Source organism: Grampus griseus (genome assembly GCF_964374135.1).
Source record: "Grampus griseus genome assembly, chromosome: 8".
Classification (NCBI taxonomy): domain Eukaryota; kingdom Metazoa; phylum Chordata; class Mammalia; order Artiodactyla; family Delphinidae; genus Grampus; species Grampus griseus.
In genome coordinates, this window is record NC_139002.1 from 86,235,958 (window position 1) to 86,248,726 (window position 12,769).

The window sequence follows — 12,769 nt, forward strand, 5'->3', positions numbered from 1 at the left end:
CTGCCTGATTTGAATCCTGATTCTGCCACTTTCACTTAATAGCTGTATGACTTTGAAAGAGTCTATACCTGTATAAGTCAGGGTTTTCCAGAGAAACAGAGCCAGTAGGATAGAAAGGAAAGGATGGGAGAAAAAGGGAGAGGGGAGAGGCAGTAATAGTGCCTCATTATAGGGTTGTGCTTATAACAGTAAAAATGGCAGTAATAGTGCCTACCTCATTATAGGGATATGCTTATAACAGTATTTGACGTATAACTATTTCATGCACTTAATATTATTGTTACTTATTAAATTTGATTAAAGGTGGAAAATATTGATACCCCTCAAAACAGAGTAAGGGAAATTTAATTTACACCCAAGTAGGGATTTGTTCCACTTGGCTTAGATCAGAGCCTCAGGCTTGATGAACCCTGTCCAATTTCTTGTTTCTGATTTAAAAAAAAAAATATGGGTCACAGAAGTAGAATTGCTATATACAATTTAATATAGAATCTATTTTTGAAGCTACTGTCACTATGTAAATGAAAATACTTGTATCCTCCTTTGCTTCTTTTTTTAACACTGGTGTTTTCAGGAACTTTTCACTGGGCCTTTAACTTCATTGGCAGTCCTTTTATTTAACTCTGATCCTTTGTTGCACTTTCCAGAGTTATTAAACGCTTTTTTTGTTTTGGTTCAAGAGCTTCTTTAACCTAGTTCCAGCCTACCTTTTCAAGTCTTCATAGTCTTCCCTACTTGAACTTCTCATTTCATCCAAAGTGGCTTTCTTTATTATCTTACTTTTGCTTTCTTGACTTATTTTCTCATTCCTGCCTTTCTTCCTAGAATGGAAGTGGTGGATTGTTGGGATGAGTAGTGGGTTTGACATCTTCTTGTGAGTCAATAGTAGGCAATTGAAATTAGTATTTTGAACCATTTTTTCATAGAGATAGACATAGATAAGATTTTTTTTTATTGTGGCTGTTGGTTGGGTTTCTTTTTTAATTGTCTCAGAACCTTAATTAAAATTTTTAGTTTTTATACTTTTTATTATGGAAAATTTAAAAACTAAAGAAAAGACTATAATGAGCTCACATTTACCTATACCTAGCTTTTACAGTTACCATGATTTCATGGGCAATTATATTTCATCTATACACCTACTCCCTTGCTCCCTGCCTGCTAGATTATTTTGAAGCAAATCCCCAATATATTGTTTCATTGATACCATTTCCATAGTGTAATACCTTCTAGGAAAAGATGTATTTTGAATTTCCAGCAGCTACTTAAAACAGATTACTTATTAAATTGTTTTTAAGTTGGGAGTCATTCTTTTGTATATCAGGGTCTCATTTAACTCAGCGAATGAAATATGTCTTATTTACATTGGACCTGAAATTGATGTAAAGGAGTTTCGTAAAACTTATTTCTACGTCTATGTTTATATTCTTATGCAGATTCAGAAAACAATAAAGAAGACAGCACGTCGGGAGCAGCTTATGAGAGAAGAAGCTGAACAGAAACGTTTAAAAACTGTGCTTGAGCTGCAGTATGTTTTGGACAAATTGGGAGATGACGAAGTGAGAACTGACCTCAAGCAAGGTTTGAATGGAGTGCCAATATTGTCAGAAGAGGAACTGTCGTTGCTGGATGAGTTCTACAAGTTAGCAGACCCTGAACGGGACATGAGCTTGAGGTATAGTGGTATTTGATAATAGAAATTTCTAAATGTTGTGTTGAGTAGACAACCGAAAGGTAATTAACTAGCTGTTTTATTATTATTACAAGGTTGAATGAGCAGTATGAACATGCCTCCATTCACCTGTGGGACTTGCTGGAAGGGAAGGAAAAACCTGTATGTGGAACAACCTGTGAGTATCACTGACAACTTTTGATTTTGTGACTAAGAATCTTTAAAATTTAATGTAAGATAGATACCTAGTGGGAAGCAGCTGCATAGCACAGGGAGATCAGCTCCATGCTTTGTGACCACCTAGAGGGGTGGGATAAGGGAGGGTGGGAGAAAGAGGCAAGAGGGAGGGGATATGGGGATATATAGCTGATACACTTTGTTATACAGCAGAAACTAACACAACATTGTAAAGCAATTATACTCCAATAAAGATGTTTAAAAAAAAAAAAGTCAAATTCATAGAATCAAAGAAGGAAATGCTATTTTCCAGGGGCTGGGGGGAGGGGGAATGGGGACTTACTAATCACTGGGCATAAAGTTTCATTCAAGCAAGATGAATAAATTCTAGAGGTCTGCTGTACAACATTGCACCTGTAGTCAACAATAATATATGGTACACTTAAATTTTGTTGAAAAAAAAATTTGTTAAAAGGTAGATCTCATGCTAAGGGTTCTTTCCACAATAAAATAAAATAAAAATAAATATTAAAGAAATTTTAGAACTGTGTAAATAACGTTAATCCACTGTTTACTTTTTGGTTTATTTTCTTTTTGTATCTTTTTATTTATTTATTTTTTGCAATTTTTTTGTGTGTAAGTCAAAACACCAGCATCAACCAATCAAAAATCTATAAAGATGGGAGTCCTAAATTAACATGGTTTTGTTCATAACTTATTTTGCTTGAGGTGGACAGATTAATACCAAATTGACTTTCATTGTTTTTGGTACTAGATGGGGACTGGTTTTTCCTTACAGATGAAATTTTGTGAAAAACATTTACTGCACCCTGTACATTCTACTCATGGTCATAGCCTTAGTCTATCTTTAGTTTTTCTTAAACTTCTGCCAATTTGGGACATTCATTTTTTCCTATGTTTTTTAAAAAGCTAATATCTAGGCCAGTATTCTATATGTGAACTCCTTAACTGTAAATATGCAGTTGTATGATTTTTTTTTTTTTTTCCGGTACGCGGGCCTCTCACTGCTGTGGCCTCTCCCGTTGCGGAGCACAGGCTTCGGACGCGCAGGCCCAGCGGCCATGGCTCATGGGCCCAGCCGCTCCGCGGCATGTGGGATCCTCCCAGACCGGGGCACGAATCCGTGTCCCCTGCATTGGCAGGTGGACTCTCACCAGTGCGCCACCAGGGAAGCCCTGTTGATTTTTTTTTGTTTTTAAAGGATATTTTTAAGTTACACTACCTCAGTAAATTAGGAAGTTTAGATTTTAACCCCTTAGTCAGGGAATAGATTCTTAGCTATTTTTAATGTCGATTTAGGGAAGTAGATTTTTGAACATATTAAGGCAAAAATATCTGTTTATACCCTGTTTTTAGCTATTTGGTTGAAAAGAGCTTATACTTTTTATGGCAAAATTGTATGATGTAATTTGGAGTGTATTTGCTTTAAGGAGATGGGTAAATCAAGTATGAGGAACCAATGCTTTTGTGTCTTTTCACGTAAGAAATCATTTTCTTGGTTTGTTAACTTGTGTTGTCTGTATTTCTTCGTTAAAAAAAAAACTTTTTGGCTTCTTGATTGTAGTTCTGCTACAAATATGTACTGAATTCCCCACTTGAAGTTTGATTAGAAAGCAGTTGACGTGTATAAACTTGTTAGCTTCAAAAAGTAGCTTTAGGTCAACCCTGATAAAATTTTCATGAGCACTGTTGAGGAGTAACAAGGGTTAAAGTCTAAGCCGTAGCTTGTTTTGGTGTTATTTTCTACCTAGCCTCATTCCTGCATCTGAGGAATGTAACATCTTTATAGTTAATGGAAAGATATAATTTACTCATATTAGTGTTTTTATGTGCATTCAGTTTTCATAAGTTTTTTAAAAATAGTTCTGAGGCAGGAGATTCTGAAGCAGGGGAAGGAAAACATGTGAAGTGTTCAGCATTCAAAAGTTAATAGTTATTGGGACTTCCCTGGTGGTCCAGTGGTTAAGAATCCGCCTTCCAATGCAGGGGACACGGGTTTGGTCCCTGGTCGGGGAACTGAGATCCCACGTGCTTGCTGGGCAACTGATCCCACGTGCCACAACTAGAGAAGAGTGAAAGATCCCGCATGCCGCAACGAAGATCCTGTGTGCTGCAACTAAGACCCGACACAGCCAAATAAATAAACATATATATTATATGTGTGTGTGTGTGAATATATATGTGTGTGTGTGTGTGTGTGTGTATATATATATATATATATATATAAAAAGTTAATATTTATTTAGTTATTTATTTGGCTGTGCTGTGTGGCTTGCGGGGTTTTAGTTCCCTGACCAGGGCTTGAACCGGGCCCTCAGCAGTGAGAGCGCAGTCCTAACTACTGGACTGCCAGGGAATTCCCAATAGCTTTACTTTTAAAAAAAAAAAAATTTATTTATTTATTTGGTTGCATCGGGTCTTAGTTGCAGCTCTTGGGCTCCTTAGTTGTGGCTTGTGAACTCTTAGTTGCGGCATGCGTGTGGGATCTAGTTCCCGGACCAGGGATCGAATCTGGGACCCCTGCACTGGGAGCGTGGAGTCTTAACCACTGTAACACTAGGGAAGTCCCCCTATAGTTTTACTTTTAATAGCATTAATTTTATAATACTTTGATATAATGTCCCTGAAGTTTCATTTTTCTGTATAGTGACCTATTTAATAGTCTTGCTCTACATCTACTATACAAGGCCAGGAAATGGAGATTAACTCCTGACACAAACCTTCCCCCACCGCCCTGTCCCCTTTACGTACCAAATTCTGACAATTTTATTTTCCTTTTAAATATCTTTTGAATCTACTTCTTTTTCTCTACTTTTCTGCCTTTCTGTTGTCTAATGCAGTCTCTTAACTGAATTCACCATCCATTCCTCTTTAAAATCTTTTAATGGTTTTATTTTAATCACATTTTATATACATTTGCCCTTAGTTTGTAAGACCTTGCATATTCTGGCTCTTACCAGTCTCTCCAGACTCATCTTTCCTTATGCGTTTTCTCACTCCCTATGCTCCCGCCACAATGCATACTTTAATTTTCTTGTATTTGGCACCCTGTGTACAGGGCTTTGTAGATGCTGTTGCCTCTGCCTTGAAACACTTGTTTCCTCTCTACTACTCACCTTTCAGATCCCAGCTCTTGCAGCCCTTATACCAGAAAAGCCTCTCATGGTCTCTCCCTGATTAGGTCCAGTCCATTGTACTTCTGTGTAGTACTTTTCACAGATGTAATTTTACTGTTTTTGTGAGTATTTGATAACTCTTCTTTATTGGACTGTTCACTTAGTGAGGGCAGATACTGTATCTTTACATACCTCTCTGTAGCCCCAGTGCCTAGTTCATTGCTTAACATACAGTTAGGTGCTAAGTAAATGTTTATTGAATGAATAAATGATAATTGTCAGGGTTTTTTTGGACTAACTTATTTAAAATACTTAAAAATTTAATACAAATAATTTCTTGTTCCCTATTCTGTAATAAATTTCTGTTGGAATTTAATGGTTTTATGTTTTTAAGTAACGGTTGATGGTTTTTTTTTTTCTTACCACTATATTTTGTAGAATGTTGAATCTTTTAAGTCAGGCATCCTCAGATAGTCCAAGACTATAATTAATATTCTGTTTTTAGATAAATCTCTAAAGGAAATTGTTGAGCGTGTTTTCCAGTCAAACTACTTTGACAGCACTCACAACCACCAGAATGGGCTGTGTGAGGAAGAAGAGGCAGCCTCAGCACCTGCAGTTGAAGACCAGGTAGCTGAAGCTGGTGAGTACTCAGGTGGATATGAGCTTTAGTTTAGGGTCCTGGTTTTACTTTCCTTTGCCACAAGTTCAAGCTATACATTTAATTAGTTATATTTGTACACTTAGATCTTTAAAGAAACTTTAAGCATGACCAAATATTAAGACAAAGCATGTTAAGAGTAATTCCCAGAGGCATTAAATATCAGTTGTTTATCTTTTTTTTAGTTTTATTTTTAAAATTATTTTATTTTTGGCTGTGTTGGGTCTTTGTTGCTGCGCGCGGGCTCTTCTCTAGTTGCGGCGAGCGGGGGCTACTCTTTGTTGCGGTGTGCTGGATTCTTATTGTGGTGGCTTCTCTTGTTGCGGAGCATGGGCTCTAGGCGTGTGGGCTTCAGTAGTTCTGGCACGTGGGCTCAGTAGTTGTGGCTCGCGGGCTCTGGAGCACAGGCTCAGTAGTTGTGGCGCACAGGCTTAGTTGCTCCACAGCATGTGTGATCTTCCTGGACCAGGGCTCGAACCTATGTCCCCTGCATCAGCAGGTGGATTCTTAACCAGTGTGCCACCAGGGAAGCCCCTATCTTGTTTATGTTGATCATTGTTACAGACTGGTATTTCTCTTGCTGCAGTATTGCTAGGCTGGAGTATGGATGAGGGAGCAACTGTTGTAAGGTTTTTCAAATAGGTTTTTGGCTGATGTACACAGATTTATTGCTGCTTGCAATGCCAGTATATGAGGTGAATGGTATGAGGTTTTCTGGTTTTTTTTATGATGGAGTGATTATAACTCCATGATCTTGAACTATAAATTCCTCAGTCACCAGAGATCTATTCTGGCACCTAGCACATCACTAATAGGTAGGTAAGCACTTACTGTGAGGACTTTTATGATAATGTAAGATGATGAATAAAATTTTGAGTACTGTAGGGAGTGTTGTTGGAGCATAAACTTTATAATGGGTAAAAGCATGGATTCCAGAATCAGACTGCCTGGATAGAATCTTGGCTACAACACGTATTAGCTGTGTAACTTTGGGCAACCTACTGAACTTCTCTGTACCTCAGGTTCTTCATTTAGGAAGTAATTTGTAAAGTATGTATACAGTGCCTGGCACATGGTAAGCATTAGGTTGAAACTAGAAGGGAACATTGCACATCAATGGAATTTATGGTTGCAGATCAATATAAGGCAGTAAGGCAGTCTTTTTTTTTTTTTTTTTTTTTTGGCTGTGCTGTGAGGCTTGTGGGATCTAAGTTCCCCAACTAGGGATGGAACCCAGGCCCAGGCAGTGAAAGTGCCGAGTCCTAATCACTGGACTGCCAGGGAATTCCCAAGACATTTTTTTCCCCCCTTACCACTTTTACCAAGTAAAATAGAGACTAGGATGCTGCTTTATTGGCATTATACTTGATCCAGAATAATTACTATTGAAACTAAAATAATTGTGGAATAAATGGTAAAGAAAACACTTTCTGAATATATTGTAAGAATAATAAAATACAGAAACGTACTGTTAACTATAACTTTGTAAATAAATTCAGACTATGTGATGGTGAACTGTTTACTTATTTGGATTTAAATGAATTGTTAACTTAAAAAAAGTTTTCTTACACTCTTTTGTATCGTTTTTTAACCTCTTAGAACCTGAGCCTGCAGAAGAATACACTGAACAAAGTGAAGTTGAATCAACAGAGGTATGATTTTTATTTAATGCTAGCTTTCCCTTTCTGCCTTTCAAACAGAGGTCTCAAACATTTACTTTGCTTTGCAGTATGTAAATAGACAATTTATGGCAGAAACACAGTTCAGCAGTGGTGAAAAGGAGCAGGTAGATGAGTGGACAGTTGAAACAGTTGAGGTAAGAGCTCTCTGTTACAAGGTTGATGTCTTTTGTCTTTAGTTAGTAATTCTTATCTCTCCTAAGAACAATTTTAGATTGTTAAGTCTTTTGCATTCTTAGTACATTTATTAGAATAACAAACTCATCATGTAAGACTGTTCTGTTTAAAAGGTGATTTGTTTGTCTTTGAGGATATTTAATACAATCACTGCTTTGCTGATACAATTACAAAAAAATATACAAATATCCATTTATAATTTATGGGGTTAATCTGTCTTTTAAAGTACATGATTTGTCTGTTATCAGGTTGCTCTATAAAAATCTGGGCTCCCACATGGATAGCCTTCAGAAAGACTACCTTACAGGGGTACGTTGGAGTGTCATCTTAGACTTCTCCTTCACCCTAGTGCTGTTTGGTTACCAGGCTCTGTTAGCTCAGTATTGCTTACAAAGGAAATAAGGTTGTGACTTGCCCAGGCTTAACAGATATGACTTGCCCAGACTTAAAAGCCAGACAGAGGAATATAAATTTGATGTAATAAAAATTAGTGATATTTTTCAGTAGCAGGGAATTACTAAAAACAATAGTCAGAAATTATTAGAGCTAGAAAAATGACAGAGTGAGCTTTGGCTTTTGTAACAGTTTTGATGAGGTGATAGAGCTTGATCCTATGGTATTGCCAGAGAGAATGAAATGATGGGAACTCAAAGCTTGATGATAATAATAGCTAACATTTCTTGAATGCTCATTATATATCATGTACTGAGATAGATATATATTTGGTATAGATATATAGGTTTGCTTAATATAGAAGGCTTAACAGTTTAAGCAAAACACATAATTTTAGGAAGTTATAACAGGTAGTCTTTCTTGAAAGCAGTTTACAAGGTAAATCTGAAATGCAACATGGTGACCCTGTGGAATTGGGAACACTATAGAAGTGATAGCATTGATCAGAGTGTTAAATTTGGCATAATTTGGTCAGGTTGAATACATTCCAGTCTGCTATTCTGTTTACAGTGTAGGTGGTGTATGTAATTTGGGGACCAGTCATGATGATAATGAGTGGAGCTCTGTCATTCTACCAACCCAGTCCCCTCTCCTTCTCTCCCATTTTAGGTGGTAAATTCACTCCAGCAGCAACCTCAGGCTGCATCTCCTTCAGTACCAGAGCCCCACTCTTTGACCCCAGTGGCTCAGGCAGATCCCCTCGTGAGAAGACAGCGAGTACAGGACCTTATGGCGCAAATGCAGGGGCCCTATAATTTCATACAGGTAGGTGCTATTTAGTCAAACACTATGACAGAAGGGTTAAGTGTTTACATTATTTAACTTAATTCCATTACATTCTACCTAAACTTGTAGGATTCAATGCTGGATTTTGAAAACCAGACCCTTGATCCTGCCATTGTATCTGCGCAGCCTATGAATCCAGCACAGAACATGGACATACCCCAGCTGGTTTGCCCTCCAGGTTAGTAATGATACATGTTTATGTGAGAAAGAAAGTATAGAGCCAATGCTTTCAGGTTTTGTAAAGTTTATGAAAATTAATTTTTTTCTTTTTAATGCTTAACTTTTAGATCTTGTATCTTTTATTTTTATTTATTTATTTTATAATATTTATTTGTTTGTTTGTTTACTTTGGCTGCGCCGGGTCTTAGTTGTGGCACGCGGGATCTTCGCTGTGGCATGCGGGATCCTTTTTTTTTTTTTAGTTGTGGCATGCGGGCTTCTTAGTTGCGGCATGCGGACTCCCAGTTGCGGCATGTGTGCGGGATCCAGCTCCCCGACCAGGGACCGAACCTGGGCCCCCTGCATTGGGAGCGTGGAGTCCTACCCACTGGAGCACCAGGGAAGTCTCTGTATCTTTTAATTCGATGAGAAATGTTACTGTTTTTTCCTGTAATATGAATAATATCTGTGGTTCCATCATTGGTGGTGGTGGTGGATTTTTTTTTTTGTAACTTTATTGGCATACAGACATACAGAAAAGTACAAGCAAATTTATAGCACAGTGAGTTTTCACAAACTTGAACACGCTAGCACCCAAAAGTGGAACTTTACCAGTACCCCAGAAGGCTACTTGTGTTCCCTTTTAGTCAGTAGTTACCTCTCTCCTTGCCCCATTAGTAACCACTTCCTAACTTGTAAAACTGTAGACCTGTTTTGCTTGTTTTTGTGTATAAATGAAATTTTGCTTGGCTATTTAAATTTCAAAATTAATCTAAGAATAAATCTAGTATTAACAGGTATCTTTCTCTGAAGGATGATTGCAGCTTTTTAGGAGAATTTCTGAACATTTTATTACTTAAATAAAAAATGAGATGGAGTCGGTAAAAAATAGTGGAGTGGGTAAGGGAATGCTCAAGAGGAAAGTGGAAGAGATAGTAAGTTTCAAACTCTTACTAGTCTTACACCATTATTTGAAACAGCAGCATACTAAATATGGTTGGTGCCTTTGTATCAGCTTAAGTGCTTAAGCTTAAGTAATTTTGAGTCTTGTTTTTTTCCTACAGCATGTCAGCATTAAGGGCATAAAAGTGGAACCATGTAAAGTAACACATTTAATGTTGTTAATCTTTTTTTTTTTTTTTTTGCGGTACGCGGGTCTCTCACTGTTGTGGCCTCTCCCGTTGCGGAGCACAGGCTCCGACGCGCAGGCCCAGTGGCCATGGCTCACGGGCCCAGCCGCTCTGCGGCATGTGGGATCTTCCCGGACCGGGGCACGAACCCGTGTCCTCTACATCGGCAGGCGGACTCTCAACCACTGCGCCACCATGGGAGCCCTAATGTTGTTAATCTTAAGTGTCATAAAAGGAGTTGCTGGTAATAGCATGTTTAATGAACACAGTTAATATGGTTAAGGTAGTTAGGATTTCTCTAAAGTAAAGGGAGCTCATATCTCTTTACCAAGAGTAGAAAACAGATCAGTGTTCATTTTTTGAGCTCTACCAGAGGAAGAAAATACATAGTTTTCTTAGCTGCGCTAGTCAACACATGCAGCACTGATGTAACCTGTAAAGCTGTTTAGATGTTCAGGTAAGGCTGAGTTCACTCGACTCTCCAGTGAAAACGGATGATTTCTAAATGGCTAACGAAAGATACTGTATTTTTTATTATCTAACGGTGATTTGGGAGTGTAGTGGAAGGATGGTGAGAGTTGGCAATAATATGCACATTGAGTTGAATATAGGCTTTTTAAAGGTATGTTTTTATTTTTTCCAGTGGCAACATTTGAAATTGTATTGAAAGTTGATAATGTTAAAATGTTACTGAATATTATCTAAAAGTTTTGAGTAAGAGTAATGCTGCTTTATGGTTACTGCTTTAAAAGGCTCTTTGTGGGTTACATTAGCATTGATTCTTACCATTCTGCTCTACACCTCTTCATTAGTACTGTCTCACTAACACTTTGCAAAACAAAGTGGAGGCCATTGTGACAGTTGACTTACAGTGACTATCAATTAATTGAAAATGCTCACTTGAAAGCTAAAATCCTGCCTATATTTCCCCATTTATTTTCATGATTGTTGAAGAGTTTATATAGGATTTGGCTATAGAAAATTGACTTTAAAGAGCAAGTAAATGTATTTAGACATTTCTGAAGAAATTTGATTTTGTATGATAGTATCGTTTGATCAATTTTGCAGTTCATTCTGAATCTAGACTTGCTCAACCTAATCAAGTTTCTGTACAACCAGAAGCTACACAGGTAAGAGTGATATAAATATTTTTACAGCTTTTTGTTTTTAATCACTTCTTGGGTCTCTTTCTTAGTTAGTTTATGAAAACCAGGTAGGAATTTGATAAGTGTCCAAGTCTGGCATGGGTAGCTAGCTATCGGCCTTTATTTCCATCTTTACATTTATTTTTCTTTTGATGAACTAAAAAAATTTTTTTGTTAATCCTTGTGTTTTATAATTATAATGAAGGAAGAAGGTTTTTAATTTTGAACTGAGATTTTAGATTTCATAATTTTAAAACTTAGTGTAGATGTTATCTACATTTGTGGGGAGCTTCATAACTGGACTAGGGTTTATTTAACTTTGAGCTTTAATAATATATATATTCTTGCAGTTGTTAGGTTTTATATCTCTTTATCATATCTGTTTCTTAACCCTGTATGTATTAAAGGTGGTTTATAACAGAATGAAGCTTTGATTTCTTTACTTCTTTGTAGGTTCCTTTGGTTTCATCTACAAGTGAGGGATATACAGCATCTCAACCCTTGTACCAGCCTTCTCATGCTACCGAGCAACGACCACAAAAGGAACCAATTGACCAGATTCAGGCAAGTTCTGTTACCAGGTCATGTAAACTTGATGAGGCAATTATACATGAATTGGGTGGAGGTAAATAACTGTTAATACAGTGTCTCTTCGTTTTGGACCCAATGCATGCACTGTAGTATTTTTGTTTCATAAAATAGTTGAGCTAGTTAACATACGTATGGGTAGTAGACTTGGCTTAGTTTACCACTAAAGTGTGATTATTCACTTTGTGTTTAGGCAACAATCTCTTTAAATACAGACCAGACTACAGCATCATCATCCCTTCCTGCTGCTTCTCAGCCTCAGGTGTTCCAGGCTGGGACAAGCAAACCTTTACATAGCAGTGGAATCAATGTAAATGCAGCTCCATTCCAATCCATGCAAACGGTAAGCAAATTAATCCGACTAACATTAAGTGCCTGGTGTGTACTACCTTCATGCTGGAGTCTCAACAGAAAGTCTTTATTTATCTTTGCGCTTGAGTCTGCATCTACCCTAACTGTAGGGTATATTTAATTGAAGACAGACTCTCATTTTTTTCTGTTCCCAGAGATAAATTTGAGTCTTAGGAGTTATGTGCCCATGTCTTCTTGTTTTGTAGTTTCACCGTTTTGATTTGATTAACAAAACTGTAAACATGAAAAAAGTAGACTAGTATAACATCTATTATATATATAGATCATTACCGAGATTTAACAACTGTTTACGCTTTGCCATATTTGCTTAATCTTTTATTTTACTGAAGTATATCTCAAAGTAAAGTAATGGACATTTTGATACTTCACCCTGGTTCTTCAGTAAGCATCTCTAAATTGCAGAATTTCTAGAAAATAATGATAATGAAAATACTGTGATTGATGGGATACAGCCAAAACAGTGCTCACAGGAAAATTCAGAGTTAAATGCTTAATTTTTGATGAAAGTATCAATAAAAATAAAATAACTTTAAATTAAAGTTCTTAGATTTTTAATTTCTGTAAGTGATATTTTGTCAGGGGTTTGCATCTTTTAAAAAGATTTCTCATTTATAATAGCATTTCCAAGGCTTC

General features: G+C 37.0%; 1 protein-coding gene across 1 annotated transcript in view; it reads left to right on the top strand.

Annotated features, from left to right (window-relative positions):
- The window catches only part of CAPRIN1 (cell cycle associated protein 1), a 35,962-nt gene that overhangs the window by 14,039 nt on the left and 9,154 nt on the right, over positions 1-12,769 (top strand). The window contains exons 5-14 of the mRNA XM_082660453.1: positions 1,437-1,675; positions 1,768-1,850; positions 5,492-5,629; positions 7,247-7,299; positions 7,377-7,463; positions 8,566-8,721; positions 8,812-8,920; positions 11,100-11,161; positions 11,630-11,740; positions 11,958-12,107. Of these exons, the coding sequence (XP_082516579.1) occupies positions 1,437-1,675; positions 1,768-1,850; positions 5,492-5,629; positions 7,247-7,299; positions 7,377-7,463; positions 8,566-8,721; positions 8,812-8,920; positions 11,100-11,161; positions 11,630-11,740; positions 11,958-12,107 (1,188 nt within the window). The remainder of the gene's footprint in view (positions 1-1,436; positions 1,676-1,767; positions 1,851-5,491; positions 5,630-7,246; positions 7,300-7,376; positions 7,464-8,565; positions 8,722-8,811; positions 8,921-11,099; positions 11,162-11,629; positions 11,741-11,957; positions 12,108-12,769) is intronic.